This window comes from Ahaetulla prasina, chromosome 8 (genome assembly GCF_028640845.1).
Source record: "Ahaetulla prasina isolate Xishuangbanna chromosome 8, ASM2864084v1, whole genome shotgun sequence".
Lineage (NCBI taxonomy): Eukaryota > Metazoa > Chordata > Lepidosauria > Squamata > Colubridae > Ahaetulla > Ahaetulla prasina.
The window spans coordinates 61,607,645-61,629,029 of NC_080546.1; the positions used below are offsets into that span (position 1 = coordinate 61,607,645).

At 41.8% G+C, this 21,385-nt stretch overlaps 1 protein-coding gene across 7 annotated transcripts in view; it reads right to left on the minus strand.

Moving 5' to 3' along the window:
- Positions 1-21,385, minus strand: part of PALLD (palladin, cytoskeletal associated protein) — a 567,705-nt gene that overhangs the window by 502,920 nt on the left and 43,400 nt on the right. For all 7 annotated transcript variants that reach the window (XM_058192526.1, XM_058192524.1, XM_058192521.1 and 4 more), the window contains exon 2: positions 16,285-17,319. In XM_058192526.1, coding sequence (XP_058048509.1) covers positions 16,285-17,318 — 1,034 coding nt within the window. In that variant the 5' untranslated portion in view covers position 17,319. The remainder of the gene's footprint in view (positions 1-16,284; positions 17,320-21,385) is intronic.

Below are 21,385 nucleotides of genomic sequence, written 5' to 3' on the forward strand. Positions count from 1 at the left end.
GAAAGATTAGAGATCAAAAGATGATACTATTAAGTATGTTTAAATAATATAGTGATTAGCACTAGAATGGTGCATTGAAACATTGAATAATTAAATAATAAAGGACTATATCTTAATATAAACATGTGTATCAACACTAGGATCAGCAATGATGACTAGAAGCCAGAATAGAGATAGGAATAAGAAATAAGGGGAATATTAGCACACATATTTTTATACAATAGAATAAAAGCAATAGCTGGCAGATATATTTTAAAGATATGACTACAATGATAACGAGAGTCTAGAGCCGAGGGAGATAACTGTGCCACAGATAGCCGGATGTGAGTCCCTCCTTGTGAAATGGGGCCTGAGGATGCAGGTGGGTTTACTGATCGTGTACCTGGCTCCTTGCTGCGTGACAGAAACCCTGCCTGAGATGCTGGATGTGATTGCCGGGACGGCGGTGGAGACCCCCAGGCTTATGGTCATGGGGGATTTCAATCTGCCGTCGGCAGGGATGGCATCCGTGTCGGCTCGGGAGTTCATGGCTTCCATGATGGCCTTGGACCTGACCCAGTTGGTGAATGGTCTCACTCACATTGGGGGAAACACTCTGGACTTGATTTTTGTCTCTGGACAATGGTTGAATGATCTGGAGTTAGGGGAGTTAGTTATTAGACCCCTGTCATGGTCAGATCATTTGCTCCTTCAGCTGGACTTTCGGACCGCCGACCCCCACTGCAGGGAGACGGAACTGACTCGTTGGTTCCATCCCAGGCGCCTGATGGACCCAGAGAGGTTCCAAATGGAGCTTGGGCCATTCCCTGAGGATTTAGCCCATGGCTCGGCTGGAGCTCTGGTCGCTGCCTGGGATCGGGCGGCTACTGGTGCTCTAGACCGCGTCGTGCCTTTGTGGCCTCTGACCTGGTGCCGATCTCAATTAGCCCCTTGGTATTCCGAGGGGCTGAGAAAGATGAACCGCCAGAGAAGACGCCTAGAGAATATCTGCAGGGCCAGCCACTCCGAATCTGACCGGACACTAGTTAGGTCTCAAATTCGGACCTATCTAGTGGCAATGAGGGTGGCAAAACGGGAATATTTTTCCAGTCTCATCGCATCAGCAGATAACCGCCCGGCTGCCCTGTTTAGGGTGACCCGCTCGCTCCTTCACCAGGGAGCGGTGGAGGATCCCTTACAGGGACGTGCTGAGGAGTTTGGACAGTATCTGTTTGATAAAATTGCTCAGATTCGGGAAGGTTTGGGTAGATCCGGGCAGGGTGGGAGAGGCAGGTCTTGAGATTACTATCTGGGATGAGTTTGATTCAGTGGCTCCTGAGGACATGGACAGGATACTGGGGGGACTGAATGCGACCACATGTTTACTGGACCCGTGTCCCTCCTGGCTGGTACTGGCCACCCGGGAGGTTACACGAGGCTGGCTCCAAGGAATTGTTAATGCTTCTTTGATGGAGGGTGTTTTCCCTACCACCTTGAAAGAAGCAGTGGTGAGGCCCCTCCTCAAGAAGCCTTCCCTGGATCCAGCTGTTTTAGCAAATTACCGTCCTGTCTCCAACCTTCGTTTTGTGGCAAAGGTTGTCGAAAGTGTGGTTGCATGACAGTTACCCCAGTACCTGGATGAAACTGTCTATCTAGATCCGTTGCAGTCCGGTTTCCGGCCTGGTTACAGCACGGAAACGGCTTTGGTCACATTGGTTGATGATCTCTGGAGGGCTCGGGACAGAGGCTGTTCCTCTGTCCTGGTCCTACTAGATCTCTCAGCGGCTTTCAATACCATCAACCATGGTATTCTGCTGCACCGGCTCGGGGGACTTGGAGTGGGGGGCACCGTTCATTGGTGGTTCTATCTCTCCGACCGGTTGCAGACGGTGTTGACAGGACGGCAGAGATCGGCCCCGAGGTGCCTCTTATGTGGGGGTGCCGCAAGGGTCAGTTCTCTCGCCTCTTCTGTTCAACATCTATATGAAGCCACTGGGTGAGATCATCCGTGGTTTTGGGGTGAGTTGTCATCTATATGCTGATGATACACAGCTGTATATCTGCACCCCTAACCACCCCAACGAGGCTGTTGAAGTGATGTCCCAGTGTCTGGAGGCCGTACGGGTCTGGATGGGGAGAAACAGACTCAGGCTCAATCCCACTAAGACCGAGTGGCTGTGGATGCCAGCGGCCCGGTACAGTCAGCTAACTCCATCGCTGGCTGTTGGGGCGAATCGTTGGCCCCCACGGAGAGGGCTCACAATCTGGGCATCCTCCTGGATGTACGGCTGTCTTTAGAAGAACATATGACGGCCATCGCCAGGGGGGCTTTTTATCAGGTTTGCCTGATACGCCAGTTGCGCCCCTTTCTGGACCGGGTTTCCTTGTGCATGGCCACTCATGCCCTTGTTACATCCCGCCTGGACTACTGCAATGCTCTCTACATGGGGCTCCCCTTGAAGAATACCCGGAGGCTCCAACTGGTCCAGAATGCGGCTGCGCGGGTGATAGAGGGAGCACCTTGTGGCTCCCATGTGACACCTCTCCTGCGCAGTCTGCACTGGCTCCCGGTGGTCTTCCGGGTCCAATTCAAGGTGCTTGTTATCACCTTTAAAGCGCTCCATGGCTTAGGACCGGGATATCTATGGGACCGCCTACTGCCACCAGGAGCCTTCCACCGACCAGTGCGCTCTCAGAGAGAGGGCCTCCTTCGGATACCGTCAGCCAAACAATGTTGGCTGGCGACCTCCAGGGGGAGGGCCTTCTCTGTGGGGGCTCCTGCCCTCTGGAATGAGCTGCCTCCGGGCTTCGTCAACTCCCCGACCTCTGGATCTTCCACCACAAGCTGAAGACGTTGTTGTTTTGATGTGCAGGACTAGCTTAAACGTAGTTTTAAATTGGGGTTTTACATTGGGGTTTTTAAATGGGCTTTTTAATCGTATTTAAAAATTTTAGGCCATATATTGAATTAGTTTTTTATAATGTTTTTAACCTGTATTATATGTATTGTGGTTTTTACTGGCTGTGAACCGCCCTGAGTCCTTCGGGAGAAGGGCGGTATACAAATGTAATAAATAAATAAATAATAAAAATGTAGGTATAAACAAATTTTTCTTTTCTTTTTTTTTGTTTCTTTTCTTTTGCATCATATGATGAAGCCTGAGAAGATAACCAAAGGGAAAGGCAACTAACTAAAACTGAGAAATTATATATTTAGGAATAAATTTCTAATCCTAGATGCTGTCAACCCTGAAGCTGGCTGGAGTGACGTCATTTTTAGACTTCAGTGCTGACACACTGGAGCTGAGGGATAGGGAGCGGGGAGTAGAGATACTTGGGGTATTATAGTCAAAACAAAATACTTTCTCTTGGGAACCAAGGACATTCCTGCAGGTGTTCGGAAGGAGGGGAGTGAGGTCATCTAGCAACTGTACTGTATCCTGATTGGACCATGTGACTGGTTGTTTTGGGAAAGTGACAAACTTCTAATTTTAATTAGGTGAAAACCATGGCAATGGTTAGAGTCGGTTTTCACCAGCCTGTGCCAATATGACATATCCAACCTATTCTTTGAGGACCTGCCTCAGAGTTTTGTTTGCTATGAGTATGTTACTTGGAACCTTGACAGATGCAATGTTGTATAACTTCAACAAATATTGTTCATAAATCTGTATGTAAAGGTTTGAGGAGTTATTGTAGGATCATGAAGTTATAAAAAATAAGAATTTTCTCCTATGAATGCCTTAACATACTTTAAGAAGTTGTAAATTCAAATCCAGAAATATATATTATAATATATAATTATATTAATATATATATTATATTAAATCTTGATCAAGGCTAAACAATAGATGCAATCTACATAGACTTCTGCAAAGCTTTTGACTCAGTAGTACACGATAAATTTCTCCTAAAACTAAAATCCTATGGCATTTCAGGACCCCTTCACAATTGGATATCTGCTTTTCTGTCTAACAGACAACAAGTGGTCAAAATTGGCAATGCTCTATCAAATCCTGTTCCTGTCAAGAGTGGCGTTCCTCAAGACAGCGTTCTTGGACCAACACTCTTCATACTATACATTAATGATCTTTGTGACCATATCTCAAGTAATTGTGTTCTCTTTGCTGACGATGTCGAACTATTTAACACCACTGACAATACATCTATCATTCAAAAAGACCTTGATCATCTAACCGCTTGGTCTAAAACTTTGCAACTCCAAATCTCAACCAGCAAATGCTCAGTCTTACATATTGGAAAAAAGAACCCAAACACTAAGTACATGCTTGATGGACATTACCTTACAGATGACCCCCACCCCGTTAAAGACCTTGGAGTTTTCATGTCAAATGATCTAAGTGCCAAAGCCCACTGCAACTACATAGCAAAAAAGGCTCTAAGAGTTATAAATCTAATCTTGCGGAGCTTCTTTTCCAAAAACACTACACTACTAACCAGAGCATATAAAACATTTGCTAGACCAATTCTAGAATACAGCTCGCCTGTTTGGAACCCTCACCATATCTCTGACATCAATACAATTGAACATGTCCAGAAATATTTTACAAGAAGAGTTCTCCATTCCTCTGTAAACAACAAAATACCTTATCCCACTAGACTTGAAATCCTAGGCTTAAAAAACTTGGAACTCCGTCGCCTTCGACAAGACCTAAGTTTAACTCATAGAATCATCTATTGTAATGTCCTTCCTGTTAAAGACTACTTCAGCTTTAATTGCAATAATACAAGAGCAACCAATAGATTTAAACTTAATGTCAACCGTTTTAATCTAGATTGCAGAAAATATGACTTCTGCAACAGAATCATCAGTGCTTGGAATACTTTACCTGACTCTGTGGTCTCTTCCCATAATCCTAAAAGCTTTATCCAAAAACTTTCTACTATTGTAAAGGTAAAGGTAAAGGTTCCCCTTGCACATGCTAGTCGTTGCCAACTCTAGGGGGTGGTGCTCATCTCCGTTTCAAAGCCGAAGAGCCAGCGCTGTCTGAAGACGTCTCCGTGGTCATGTGGCCGGCATGACTCAACGCCAAAGGTGCACAGAACGCTGTTACCTTCCCACCAAAAGTGGTCCCTATTTTTTCTACTTGCATTTTTACGTGCTTTCGAAACTGCTAGGTTGGCAGAAGCTGGGACAAGTAACGGGAGCTCACCCCATTACACGGCAGCACTAGGGATTCGAACCGCTGAGCTGCCGACCTTTTGATCGACAAGCTCAACATCCTAGCCCCTGAGCCACCACGTCCCTTTTTATTGACCTCATCCCATTCGTAAGAGGACCATAAGGGGTGTGCATAAGCGCACAAACGTGCCTACCGTTCCTGTCCTATTGTTTTTCTTTTCTTCTTCCTATATATATATATGCTTATACCTCCTAATATTTACTCATATATATGTTTATATACTATATAATCTTTTTGTATGATACTTACATATATTGTTGTGCCAAAATAAATAAATAAATAAATATATGTGCACAAAAAATGCAATTTTTAAACAACACATTGTTGTGTTGTGCTGCTCATATAGAGATGGTTAATTTAACTTTTGTTTGTCAAATAAATCAGAGTTAACTTTGCTGGTAAAAAAAATTATGGATTCTTTGACCATAATCTTTCAAAAATCCTGGAGCATCGGGGAAATACCTGAGGATTGGAAAAGGGCTGATGTGGTTCCAATCTTCAAGAAAAGAAAAAAACATACCCAGGAAACTACAAACCAATCAGTCTAACATCAATACCTGAGAAGATCCTCGAAAAGATAATTAAAAAAAACAGATTTGCTAACAACTAGAAGCAAATAAAGTTATAACTAGTAGCCAGCACAGGTTTATTAAAAACAGATCATGCCAAACCAATCTTATTTCATTCTTTGATAAAGTGACTAAATTAGTAGACCAATGAAATGCTGTGGACATAGGGCATTTGACAAGTTAGACCACAATCTACTTCTTGGTAATGTGAAAAAATTGTAGCTGGCTGACAAACCATACTCAATGAGTAGTCCTTAATGGTACTACATCCACATGGAGAGAAGTAAGCAGTGGCGTACCACAAGGCTCGGTCTTAGGCCCAGTACTCTTCAATATCTTCATTAATGAATTAGATGAAGGAATAGAAGGGGAACTCATCAAATTTGCAGATGACGCTAAATTGGCAGGAATAGCCAACACCCCAGAAGATAAGCTCAGGATCCAAAAAGATCTTGACAGACTTGAACAATGGGCCCTATCCAAAAACATGAATTTTAATGTGGAGAAAAGCAAAGTTTTACATCTAGGCAGGAAAAATCAATGGTATAAGTACAGATTAGATGAGACCTCACAGTAACAATGGGAGGATCCTTGGAGTCCTAGTAGATTATCACTTGAATATGAGCCAGCAGTGTGCAGCCGCTGCCAAAAAAGCTAATGCAGTCCTGGGCTGTATAAACAGAGGCATAGAATCAAGATCATGTGAAATATTAGTGTGCTTTATAAAACCCTAGTAAGACCACACCTGGAAAACTGCAACCAATTTTGGTCATGATCCTACAAAAAAGATGTTCAGACCTTGGAAAAAGTTCAGAGAAGAGCAATTAAGATGATCAAAGGCCTGGAGACCAAAACATATGAAGAAGGGCTATAGGTTTTGGGTTGGCTAGTCCAGGGGTCTGCAACCTTAAACACTCAGAGAGCCATTTGGACCCATTTCCCACAGAAAATAGCAGGAGCCACCAAACCTGGGTAGGCATGGTCAATTCAATGTCAGTCCCACGACCCTCCCCAGCCATGCCTACCTAGGTTTTGTGGCTCCTGGTGTTTTCTGTGGGAAATGGGTCCCTTTCCCTCCCTCCTCTCTCTCCCTCTCATTTGTTTTTATCTCTGTTTCTTCTCCCTCTCCCTCTCTTTTCTTTCTCTTTTCTTTTTTTCCCTTCTCTCATTTGTTTCCCTCTCTTTTCCCTCTCTCATTCTCTCCCTCCAGCTCTCTCTCATTTGTCTCTCCCTCTCTCCTCTCTCTCATTTGTTTCTCTCTCTTTTTCCTCTCATTCTCTTCCGCCACCATTTTCTCATCTCTCTCTCTCTCTCTCTCTTTCTCCCCTTTTCTCTCTCTCATTTCTCTCTCTTTCTCTCCCTCTCATTTGTTTTTATCTTTTTCCACCACCACCACCCCTCTCTCTTTTTCCTTCTTTCTCTCATTTGTTTCCCTCTCTTTCATTCTCTCCAACATTTTCTCATTTCTCTCTCTCTTTATTTTTCTCTTTTTCTCCCCTTTTCTCCCTCTCCTCTGTCTCTCTCTTGTGCACGCACGCACGTACAAGCAGGATACTCTCCTGGGCTGGGATCACAGCAGTGGCAATGACTGCAACTCCTCCTCCCACTGCTGCCACTGCGTGCTCAGGTGTGTAGCTGGCCACTCTGTGCAAGAGAGCCAGAGCTCTTCCCTCTCTGCAACTGGCAGTGGTGGCTACTCCTCCCTGCTCCCCTCCTTCCTGAATCGACCTGAAGGGGATCGCGGCTGGTGCAGAGTTGCCTGTGAAGGATGCGGAATCACAAAAAGCAGCTGGTCATGGGCAGTGTGGAGAAAATGTTAGGGGTGCTTCAGCCGCACTGCTCTACGGACAGCCTTGTGCCTTCTCGGGACAACTAGGTCAGCAAGGAGTCACAGCACAGGGGTCAAAGAGTTCTGGAACCATGGGTTGCTGACACCCAGGCTAGTCTAAAGGAAAGAAGAATTAATGGTGATATGATAACAGTATTCCAGTATTTGAGGAACTGCCACAAAGAAGAGGGGGTCAAGTTATTCTCCAAAGCACCAGAGGGCAGGACAAGAAACAAAGGTTGGTAACTAATCAAAGAGAGAAGCAACCTGGAATTAAGGAGAAACTTCCTACCAGTGAGGACAATTAACCAGTGGAACAGCTTGCCTTCAAAAATCGTGAGCACTCCATCACTGGAGGTTTTTAAGAAGAGACTAGACAATCACTTATCTGAAATGGTATAGGTTCTCCTGCTTGAGCAGAGGGCTGGACTAGAAGAACTCCAAGGTCTCTTACAATTCTATTCTATTCTAATTCAGACATGAAGTTTTTTCACCAAATACTGGTTTTTTTTCCTCTTTTTTGTAAGCTGTCCATGTTGTATTGGTATAGGCTTGAATATACATCACAAAATATGTTAGGAATCCTCAAAAAACTCTACACCTCATTTCCACAGTATGCTAAACAAAACCCAAACAAATTATATTATGACTTAACACAATATGGCAATCTTGATCGATGTATATCAGGTCTGAACTATGTTTAGCGGATTTTAGTGAAGCAGAAGCCATGGGAAAAAGAGTGGTAAAGTCAAACAGCAAGTCAGAACCAACGGATAAACCATGGGGTATAGTCAAGAAGCAAGTCAGAAGGTGAAGCAGAAGTACAAGTTGGGATGAAAAAGTGGTACCAAAGGGAGGGGGGGGTTGTATCTCTTTTTATGTCAACTAGTGGCTGCCTGAATTTTTATAACTCTGATAAAACACATTGGGAAGGCATGATTGAAAATGATGACTTATTTATAATTAAGATAAATTAAAGAGGAGAATAAGAATGGAAAGCAATACCTGTATGTGAAACTAAATAAATAATTTAAAAATAAGGTCTACCAAAGGATAAATGAAAACTCTGTTGACTTCACGCTCATTTAAGGAATCAGAGGTGGGTTTCAGCAGGTTCTGACCAGTTCTGGAGAACTAGTAGCGGAAATTTTGAGTAGTTCGGAGAACCGGTGGTAAAAATTCTGACTGGCCCCACCCCCATCTATTCTCTGCCTCCCAAGTCCCAGCTGATTGGGAGGGAATAGAGATTTTACAGTATCCTTCCCCTGCCTCACCCACCAAGCCACGCCCACCAAGCCACGCCAGGCCCACCAAGCCACACCCACCGAACCGGTAGTAAAAAAATTTGAAACCCACCACTGTAAGGAATACATTTGATATGAAAATAAAACCAAAATGTTTAGCTTCAGAAAGCAGTATCTTCATTGTTACTAAGTCACACATGGAACCTGTGTATACACTCACAATAACCAATTGAAACAGTACTATATGCAAAAGACAAAATATTGAATAGGGACATTTATGATTATTTGAAAGATTATAAGGTTAATATTCTAACATTAGAACAGAGGGAGGAGCTGAATCGGCCGATAGCTACTGGAGAAATAGTGGAGGCAATTAAACAATTAAAAATGGGGAAAACCCCTGGTACAGATGGTCTTACAGCAACTTATTATAAAAAAACACAGGATGAAATATTAGGCCCACTTAAAGAATTATTTAATCAGATACAATTAGGAGTGGGAATACCCCCGTCATGGAAAACATCTTTTATTTCACTGATACCAAAAGAGGAGCAAGATTGCTCTAAACCTGGTAACTACAGGCCGATTTCACTTTTAAATAATGATTATAAGATTTTTGTAAAAATAATAGCAAATAGATTAATGTTAGTTTTACAACAAAGAATTCATACTGATCAATCTGGTTTTATAAAAGGGAGGCAGATGAGGAATAATGTTAGACAGATTATTAATATATTGGAATATTTGGAAAAGAAGAATACTTCAGCAGCACTTATTTTTTTGGATGCAGAGAAAGCCTTTGATCGATTGCATTGGGATTTTTTATTTAAATTAATAGAGAAAATGCAATTTGGAGATTGTTTTGTTAGAATAATTAAAGCGATTTATGGAGAGCAAACAGCACAGATTATAATAAATGGTAGCTTGACAGAAGTTATTAAGATTGCGAAAGGAACGAGACAGGGATGTCCCTTATCACCATTATTGTTTGTTTTGACTCTGGAACCATTATTAGATAAAATACGAGAATTAATGAAAATAGAGGGAATTAAGATTAGACAATATGAGTACAAAGTTAGAGCTTTTGCAGATGATGTAGTGGTTACGTTAAGAATCCTATAAATTCAAGTAGATTTTTGTTGGAAGTAATTGATAAATATGGAAAGGTATCAGGATTTAAAATAAATCAGAATAAAACAAAAGTGATAATTAAAAATATGTCTATACAACAGAAACAAAAACTAGAGGAAATGACAGGATTTGAGGTAGTAAAAAAGGTTAAATATTTAGGGGTCTATATTAGCTCATCGAACAAGAAACTTTATAAGAATAATTATGACTTGCTATGGCAAAAAGTTCAGAATGATATGAGTGTCTGGAAGAAATTGCAGTTATCCCTATTGGGAAGGATTGCGGCTATTAAAATGAATGTGTTACCTAGATTTTTGTTTCTGTTCCAGATGATACCAATAATTAAAAAGGATAAAAATTTGGAAGATTGGCAGATTGGGATTAACAAATTTATATGGCAGGGTAAAAAGGCGAGGGTTAAAATGAAAATAATACAGGACTCACGGGAAAGAGGTGGTTTAAGAATGCCTAACTTTAAACTATATTATGAAGCAGTAGCCCTTTCAGTAATAAGTGACTGGTTTAACTTAACAGAGGAAAGAATTTTGAATATAGAAGGTTATGACTTGTTATATGGATGGCATGCGATTTATTTTATGAAAAAAGTGGATAGGGCTTTTAAGAATCATGTGTTGAGAAGTGCTCTTTATGGTCTGGAAAAATATTCCTATAAATTAGATTACAAGATTCCTATATGGGCGAGCCCTAGACATGCAATAGAGAATATAAATATAGAACAGAAACAGGAAATGATTACTTATAAAGAACTTTTGTATGCTGAAGGAGGTAGATTGCAATTAAAATCATTACAGGTATTAAATGAAGAAGGGAGGAATTATACTTGGTTTCAATATGGGCAAATAAGTGCTAGATGGAAAGAAGATCAAAAAATTGGTATAATGCAAAGGGAGGAAAATTTAATAAAGCAAATTAGAAATCAGACCCAGGAGCATATAAAGAGATTGTATAATGTGTTGCTTGAAATAGATTCGGAAAAGGATTTGGTAAAGGATTGTATGATAAAATGGGCACAGAATATTCAGGAACCAATAATGTTGGAAACATGGGAGAAAATTTGGGTTAGAAATGTTAAGTTTACACAAGCACAGAATTTAAGGGAAAATTTTTATAAGATGTTTTATAGATGGCACTTAGATCCCAAAAAATTATCATGTATGTATCCTAATATCCAAGCGAAATGTTGGAGGTGTGATTGTGATGACGCTACATATTTTCATATTTGGTGGACTTGCAAGAAAATTAAGGTCTTTTGGATAAGAATTTGGTGGATTATTCAAAATGTACTGAAGAAGAAGATAAAGTTCCTGCCACAATTTTTCCTTTTGGGAATTATAACGGATTGTACAGGGATTGAGACTAAATTGATTCTGAATTTAATAACAGCAGCAAGACTGTTGATTGGACAATACTGGAAGAAAGAAGAGGTACCTACAATAGAAGAATGGATACTGAAAGTTATTAATTTGGCTGAGATGGCTAAAATCTCAGCGTTTTTAAAAGACAATACGCAGGAAAGATATTTAATTGAATGGAAAAAATGGATTGATTATCTACAAAACAGATATCAGATTAAGAAATATCAGATTGCCTTTGAATAATTAGAAAGTTATTTTAGGTAATGGGAGGGGTGGGGAGATGAAAAGCTTTGGATGTGGTTATTTGGATTGGAAGGGAAAATTTTATTCTATGTTTGGTTTATGTATAACAATACCTTGTGATTGACCCGGGAAGCCGGGGAGGGGGGGAGGGAGGGAGGAAGGGTTTTTTGTTTTTTTTTGGGAGGGAGGGGGGAAAAGGGGGAAAATGTTTTTGTTTTTTAAAACTCTTTCAATAAAAAAAAATAACCAATTGAAACCTATTTTGCTGAATTAAAGAGTTAGGACACTTTTAATACCAAGACATAGATTCTTTTTTTTTTTTTTCAACTTCCCATGTTTGGCAAGGACCAATACATTAATTATATATTGTGTAGGTTCATATATGGGATGCATGTTTAAATACTATTTCCATTACAATTGTTTGTGAGGAAGAGATAAAGTATAATCTCTAGTGCATCAGTGGTGGGTTTCAAATTTTTTTACTACTGGTTCTGAGGGTGTGGCTTGATGGGCGTGGCGTGGCTTGGTGGGCATGGCGTGGCATGGCTTGGTGGGCATGGCAGGGGACACACTATAAAATCTCCATTCCCAACCCACTCCAGGGGAAGGATACTGCCAAATCCCCATTTCCTCCCAATCAGCTGAGACTTGGGAGGCAGAGAATAGATGGGGGCGGGGCCAGTCACAATTTTTACTACCAGTTCTCCGAACTACTCAAATTTCCGTACCGGTTCTCCAGAACTGGTCAGAAGTGCTGAAACCCATCTCTGCTGTGCATGCGCCCCATCTCCCTGCAAATACATGCACACTTCCCACATATGTGTGCCCCCCGCACATGCGTGCACCCCCCCCTCACATGCCCCCCTGCATGTGCAGCAGAGACCCGAAGACCAGCTGGCTGGCGGGAGGTGGACACGCATATGCAGTGGAGCTGAACTGGGGCGATAGCTTATGTGCCCAGAGAGGGCACTCCGTGCCATCTCTGACATGTGTGCCATAGGTTCACCATCAGGATCTAGTGGATTAATAGTTAATATCTATGGAATAATTTTAACTACAAATGTTTGCTTCTCACAACACATGAGAGGAACTAAGAAACTGCAAAAAAGCAAAATTTTTATACTTAAGTATGCTTAACCATGATTTCCTAAATTAGCCAATTTTGTACAACATAATTACATTATAGGCTACCATATTGTAGAAACTCAACTTTTTACAGTTAAATTGATGCAAATCCTTACAAAAATAGAGGCATAAACAAACTAAAATATTGGTATTATATTTGTAACAATTTCTATACCTAGATACAGGTAGTCCTCAACATGACCATAATTGAGCCCAAAATTTCTGTTACTAAATGAAAAATTTGTTAAGTGAGTTTTGCCCCATTTTACGACCTTTCTTGCCACAGTTAAATGAATAATAATAAATAAATAAATAAATAAATAAATAAATAAATAAACAGTTGTTAAATGAATCACTTCAGTTGTTAAGTTAGTAACATGGACATTAAGTGAATCAGGTTTCCCCATTAACTTTGCTTGTCAGAACCTGACCCTGGGACACTGCAACTGTCATAAATATGAGTCTGTTGCCAAGCATCTGAATTTTGATCACGTGACCATGAGGATGTTTTACAAATGCTCTAGGACTGAAGATAAGTAACCATTTTTTAAAGTTTTTGACTTCAAAATGGAGTGAGCTGTAAAAGGAAAAATATAAAAGAATTAATAAATCAAATATTATATCCAGTTAATCCCCTTGTTGTTCAGTCACTAAGTTGTGTGTGAATCTTCACAACCCTATGGACCCTATCCCATGGACCCCATGAACCCCATGAACCCCATGGACCCTGCACAATAGTCCCCTCTCTCCTCCACTGTCCCCTGGAGTTTGCTCTAATTCATGTTCATTGTGTCAATGACACTATCTAATCATCTCATCCTCTGCCATGTCCTTGTGCTTTTACTTTCAATCTTTCTCAACATCAGGTTTTTATCAGGGGTGAAATGTACATTTTTTTACTACCGGTTCTGTGGGCGTGGCTTGGTGGGGGTGTGTAATGTGACTGGGTGGGCGTGGCCGACTTTTTTGTTTTTTTACTTTTAAAAGCATTTTTTCTACAATCTCTTTGGCCAAAGAGCTTGTAGAAAAAATGCTTTGAAAGGATTCTGATGATCCCAGCTGAGTTGCCTGATCGCCAGAACCCTTTTAAAGCATTTTTTACAGCCTCTTGGGCCGAAGAGCTTGTAGAAAAAATGCTTTGAAAGAATTCTGACAATCTCAGCTGAGCCACACGATCATCAGAGGCTTTTTTTTTAATTTTAAAGGCATTTTTTGGTGGAAGAAAAAATGCTTTTGAAAGTAAAAAAAACCTCTCATGATAGCACGGCTCAGCTGGACATGCAAGGGGGGAGGAGGGCAGGGATTTTTGCTATTGGTTCTCTGAACCACCCGCTGTCATCGCTACTAGATGGGGCAATCCGGTCTGAACTGGGAGCATTTCACCCCTGATTCTTATACAATGAAGTTAATCCTCTACAACAGAGGTGGGTTTCAGCAGGTTCTGACCAGTTCTGGAGAACCGGTAGCAGAAATTTTGAGTAGTTCAGAGAACCAATAGTAAAAATTCTGACTGGCCCCGCCCCCATCTATTCTCTGTCTCCCAAATCCCAGCTGATCAGGAGGAAATGGGGATTTTGCAGTAACATTCCCCTAGATTGGGGTGGGAATGGACATTTTACAGTATCCTTCCTCTGCCACACCCACCAAGCCATGCCACGCCCACCAAGCCACACCCACAGAACCAGTAGTAAAAAAATTTGAAATCTACCACTGCTCTACAGTACCTAATATTTAAGCTGAATTGCTAATCATTGGCACCAATTTATGTAAAGTATCCCTGGATTTAAGCCTGATTTGGACGACAACAGGGAGAAATGCTTTTATCCAGAATTTTTTCTCAATTTCCCAATTCAGCCTATTGCTGTGGGATTTCTTGGTGGACTTTGAAATACTAACCAGATTTGATTCCATATATTTCCCCGCCCCCCCACCCCACCCTGGCCAGATCAATTAAAATTGGCTGTTTTGCCACCTCATGTGAAAACAGTGAATTTCCTTGTTTCAAATAGAACTACAAGTTACAATGTAATTCAACAATCAGTGTTATTATATGGGAAAGTTTTCCTTTGTACAATTTTCTGAGGTTTTAAAAGCTGTCCGTCGTAACAGAAGACATACTAGGGTACAATAAGTCAGTTAAAATTAGTGACAATAGAAAAAGGTTCACAGTCACCCAAGCAGTGCCATTTGTTGCTTATTGTTGCAGAAGAAATGCCATTACACCTAATAATATTTGGCAATGCATCAATGGCTGTGGATCCTTTCAATAAAGCAAAGCTTGAATCAGAACCTCTCTAGCTTAAAATTAATTCAAACTAAACATCAAGAAAGACCTGAAATGGTAAAAGAGATTAGCTAGAAATGATGATGGGTGACAAACCATTGATTTATTTTGTGCCAGTGTTTAAGAAAAATTCAGAATAAATGAGATACTGACCCTATAACTCACACACACACACACACTCTCTCTCTCTGTCAGCCTGTGTATGTGTGTGTACACACACATTCAGAGGAGAAAATGACTTTGGCATTGTATTCCTGTTAAAACAGATAATTCAGACAAATGGACTATATCAAATAACAACACTAGATGCATCTGAAAAGAATCCTCGTTATTTTCCAAATTTAGATTTAAAATGAAAGGGTTATTTTAGATTCTCTTAAAATAGGGGTGTCAAACTCAATTTCATTGACGGCTACCTCAGGGTTACCTCGGGCAGGCAGGGAGGTGTGGCCATATAAAAATCCATGCACTCATCAGGTTACTTTGTCAGCTGTCCAGGTAATGAATTTTTCTGCCTGTATCATTTCTGAACCCCAAATAAAGACCTCCCATCCAGCGGTTTGATTGTGACAGTACTTTTGCTCTCCCAGCTGGGTAAGCAACCCTGATTTCTTCTAACAACAGTATACTGTAATTGCATTAAGGTTCAGGTAAGCTCATCTGCCATCCTGCTTGCCTCATTACAAGCACAGCCTCTTCACCATTTCATGAGAACTGGAATAACAATGGCACTCTCAAACTGTCACTCACCCATTGCAAAGTTTCTACTGTCTTGCTCCATATCCAAAGTAGGTTCTTCGCTCTGCCAAAATAAACAGTACCCCTTGGTCTGCCTGCTCAACATATTCATTATATGCAAATGAATCTGCTCCAATTGATATTGGGTGCTGTGGTAGAAACACCCCATCTCCTCCAGACAATAGTCACAATAATCCACAGCCATTTCATCCTGAATTACTAGGTTGTCTGTTTTCCTATAATGGGTTGTTAAAATGCTGAATCTTTTTTTAATTAATTCACTAGGGAACCACTTTAAAACAACAACAACAACAACAACAACAACACAGGTGGATACTTTTTCCTTTCTCCCGCGAGGTAAAACTGAATTTTGCAAGTTTCCTTTCTAAGCTAACTGACAGAATGGAATATAAAACTGTTGAGTGTGTGTGTGTTTTTTCTTATCGATCCACTGATAGATTGTGCCAGATGGAAAGTGTCAAGTGAAAGGAAGTGGAAGATCATTCAAAAGGTATATGCATGAATTCAAAGTATTCACTCAAAGATGAATACTCAAAACTTACCTGATCTGAGGTACTGGGTTTCCAGCAACCCTGCACTGAAGTAAAACCTTGCTTCCTTCAAGAATTTCTTGACTTCTGAGTTTCTGGATAAATTGAGGGGGAGATAATTGATTCTGACTTTCTTTTGCAACTTCATTTTGAGAGACAGTCTCACCAATCTGAGAGTCTTCTTTCCTTTGGAGCACACATTCTTTAACCCGAGTTACTTCTGGGATCTCATTTTTTGGTGTGATTTCTAAATTTGTTTCAAGTACTGAATTTTTTAAAGAATTTGACAAAGCTAATTGCTTGCTCTTAGGAGAAAGATATCCACTATCTGGAGATGAAGAATTTCCATTTGGACTTTCAACTCTCATCTTGGCTGCTTCATGAAAAATAGCAGACAGTTCTTCAATCAAAGTGGCAGCTTTATCACATAGCTTATTCTTGAAGGGGACATTACTTGTCAAAACTGATTTAGATATAGGGCTCATCTTTTGGCTATTTAAACTACACCTTTCAGCATTTTTGAGAGTTCGGATAAAGCTGGGTCTTGCAGGCAGTAGGGGAAAAGCACTTGCTTGTTTACCAGTAAGATCTAAAATACCATTTTTTCCTTGAAGATATGCATTCTGATCCTGCTGCTCTATGGGAGTTTGAGATGAAGGCAACAAGGAGGTGGAGCTGGTTGCGCAATTTATCTTGGAAGGATAACTGTCATGTGCTTTGGCTTGCCCAGAAGAGGCATTTTCTGGTGAGTTTGGAGAGGTGTTAAAGTAAGAATACTCTTGCTTAACTTCTTCTTCAACAGAATTAATGGATTGATGAGCAAGTTCAAGGCTTTTGTTTATCTCATCTTCACTGAGAAAGGCAGACAGTTCATGTGAAAAGTCCCCATCTTGTATATCTGATAGGGAATCATAAAAGAGTCCATAACATGATGAATCCTCAGAATTGTTTTCATAGTTTCCAATATAAGTGCTTTTCTCAAAAGGATGAGGCTCTTTCATAATTACAGAGAGAGGGACAGGCTGCTCACAACTTCTGTCCTGCATGCTGGAACAAAAAATGAAACTTGTATCAGAAAGAACTGGGATTTTATCTAATTTGTATCCTAGAAAGCAGCCAGAGATTTCCTGCAAAAATGCACACTTTTACATATTGTTATATTTTTTAAATGAACTTTTAGAATTTAAAATTTACTAATTAGATTTTCTTCTAAATCTTTGATTAAATCTTTTATATTTGGAATAATTATAAACTTTAAAAATTTTAATCCTTAAATGAATTAGCAAAAAGAAACATAGTTATGAAAAACGAGACTACACTGTTGTCATTTGTAATATATGTTCTATGTATATACTTACATCCATACAAGACCCAAATTACACATGTACCAAATGTAAACTAAATGAATTACAGGTAGTCCTCAACTTACAACAGTTCATTAAGTGACCAAAGTTACAACAGGACTGGGAAAAAAGTGACTTATGACCATTTTTAACACAACCATTGCAGTATCCCTATGGTCATGTGATCAAAATTTGGATCTTGGCATTCATATTTATGATGATTGCAGTGTCCTGGGGTCATGTGAACAGCTTTTGCAAATTTTTGATGAGCAAAATCAATGCAGAAGCCAGATTCACTTAACAACTGTGTTACTAACTTAACAACCACAATGGTTCACTTCACAACTGTGGCTAGAAAGGTCATTAAATGGGGCAAAATTAACTTAACAAATGTCTCACTTAACAACATAAATTTTGGGCTCAATTGTGGTCATTAGTCAAGGATTATCTGTACTAGAAGAGAAAGTAAAGGGTTTAGAGCAGGAGTGTCAAACGCATGTTGGCATAGCATCATCACGTGACATATCAGGACTTTTTCCCCTTTCACTAAACTGAATGTGAGGCATGTGAGGCATCTGGCCCCCCAGTTGGGAGTTTGACAGCCCTGATCTAGAGGAAACTCTAGCAACTCTGAAACTCTGAAACCTATAAAATGAGACACTCCAACTTAAGCAAGAAGACTATATCGAAATTGAATATAATAAAGAAACAGACAACTTCTAAAGAAATGACCCTTTATATGAACCTTACTGTCAACTCTGAATTGAACCTGGCTGAAGGCATCTTGTGCTGCTTCATAGTTGCCACACAATATGTGGGGGAGGATGAGGGGGAAATAGCTCAATCTGGAGCCACTGTCCAGGGTCCTGAGCCCTGGCTTCCTGGCTTTCAAGGGGCAGAGAAGAATCAAGGAAGACCAAGAAAATTGGGAAGGAGCAAGAGGGGGGCCAAAAGTGCCAGTGCGGTCCCTACTGAGAGCCAACAAACTGCAGCCCCACTGGAGGAGACTGCACTCTCAGAGGGGACCCAGCTGAAGGTCTGGAAGGAGGCACCAGAGACCTGTACCAAGCTGAGGAGGACCTCAGAAGCAAGGCCTCAGGCTAGGGATTTGGAATGGGATTCCCGTTGACATCCATGCAGCACTTGACTGCTCTCACTCCATGCTGGAGGGCGAGGAGACCCATCGAGTTGGATGAATCAGGAGAATAGTGATACCTGACTGGCCTCCCTGGCCTGATGGTGGAGAACCTGCAGGAGAGGTTCAACCAGATGAATATTGAGGGAATGGGACAGGTGTGCTGGTTGGAATCACCCGGAGTAATCCTTAGCTGGCCCACCTTATTGTTTCTACCCTGCCGCAGCCCGAGTCCAGCTGTAGTGGCTTGGTTGGCTAGCCTGCCCCCTGATGCTGTTAGCAAGGTCAAACCTGAGGCTGCAATGAAATCCTCTGGGGTAGCAGGGACCCCCACCATGGCTGTACTACCCCCGAGCTGGCTGGTTCTTGGGGCAATGGCCTCCATTTTGGGCATCACCGCAACCTCCTCCTCCTTGGCCAGCAGCCCCTCCCCCAATGAAGGCCATGTTCAATGGAGACCCAGAGAAGCTTGTGTTCTTTCTAAATCAGGTGTAGGCTCACCTGGATGATCATGCACCAGACTACCCAAGTAACCGGGTGGTGGTTCGGACAGTGACCGCAAATCTGGAGGGGGAGACAGCAGAGTGGGTGACCCAGCTCTATGACGAGGATGCCCCAGAGGTGGGAAACATAAACGTCTTCCTTCATGAATTGAGGGCTAGGTTTGAAGATGACTCCCAGTCCCTACAGGCCAAAACAGAAATCCGAGAGCTCAAGCAGAGGGCAGACCCACTAAGGAGTATATCCTGGAATTTCAGAGGGTGGCTAGCAAGATGCGGCAGCGGCTGGAGAAACTACTGGTCTACTTCTTTAAGGAGGGCCTGGATCATGAGCTATTTCATGCGTGCATCTAAAGAGGAGTCCCTGATTGGATCCATGAGTGGCCTTAGATGACTGTGGCAATGGACCTTGAACTTAAGTGGTACAAGAAGTGTGGTGCTACAGAGCAAAAACTGAAGGCCAGCCAGGAGAAGTGTCAACTTGGCAGGCAATCGAAGAAAAGCCCAGATCACTCCAGCGGAGGCACAGGACCACCCATTAAGTGCTTCCATTGTGGCCAGCAAGGGAATCAAGTGGCTGAGTGTGTAGCCTCAGCCCCCCAGCTGAGGAGAAAACCACCAAATGCCACCAAGTTGAAGAAGCTCCGATGAAAGGTGAAAGAGAAGGGGAAGCTTGCTCTCCAAGCCATTGAGGTCTCTCCTCCCCCTTCTGAGGGAGGGAGAACTCTGGCCCAGGGCATCCAGCAGTCTGCTCCCTACAACAGCAAAAAGGAGGTTGAGGACGACCTGATGGTGAGGCCATCTGCCCCTTCACCCTCCCCACTAGACTCGTAGTGCCAGAATCCATGGCCAGGGGCTGTGGATGCCTTAATAGACTCAGACTGCACCCACTGCCTAACCAGTTTGCAGACAGTTCTGAAACTGGGAATCAGAAGTTACCCCAAACCATGAGGTTTGAGCCCCCACCTTACCAAACCAATAAGGCTAGATCCCAAATCCCAAAACTGAAGTAAAGGAGGCTTTCAGTGAGGCGGAAACTACTCTACTGACCGTGCAATCAAGATCCTGTCTGGCGCCAAACTACCCAACCCAAAGCTATACTCTATGACCCCTAGAGAAATGAAGGAACTAAGGGATTATATCGATAAGAACCTGGCAAGAAATACAGCCAGCGAAGTCATGAATAGCCATGCCAGTTTAGTTTAAAGCCATGCCAGTTTAGTTTTAAGTTTAGTTTAAAGAAAAGAAAGATGGAACGATGAGATTGTGCATAAACTTTAGAGGGATTAATGCCATATGCATGGAAAATATGTACCAACTCCTTCTAATAAAGGGCATGCTGGCCCACCTGGCAAAAAGAAAAATCTTTACCAAATTAGATCTGCAGGAGGCATACTACCTGGTGCAGATTAAAGAGAGGGATGACTGGAAAATGGTGTTCAACTGTCTGCTAGGAAGCTTTCAATTCAAGGTGATACCAGGGAGCCACTGTCGTGTTCATGCAATTGATCAATAAAGTACTACATGAGCACCTGTACAAGGGAGTCCTTGTGTACTTAGTGACGTTCTCATCTTTACTGAGACCATGGAGGAGCATATTAAATTGGTTCTCCAGGTGCTCAAGAAGCTCCTAGCAGCAAACCTGTATGCCAGACTGTCCAAATGTGAATCCCACAAGAACAGTCTAGACTATCTAGGATACCGAGTGTCCAGTGAGGATGTTGCAATGAACCCATGGAAAGTCAGGGCTGTCCTGGAGTGGCAACCTCCTCAAACCCACAAACAACTCCAAAGCTTTCTTGGATTTGCAAACTTCTACTGGCAGTTTATTCCCTATTTTGCTGAGATTGTCCTCCCAATCATCAAACTACTAAAAACAGGAGGGGGTGGGGTGAAACCCCAACCAAGCCAGCCCCTATAATGGACACTTGAATGCCAAGTGGCTTTTGAGACCCTCAAAAGACTCTGTGCTGAAGAGCTGATTCTCAAGCACCAGGCACCATCCAGGCAGATGCCAACAATGTGGCAGTGGCTGCGATCCTCCTAAAAAAATGTGGAGGGAGACTTGCAGCTCTGTGCATACACCTCCCACAAACTCACTGAGATTGAAAGAAGGTGGGCAGTCTGGGAGAAGG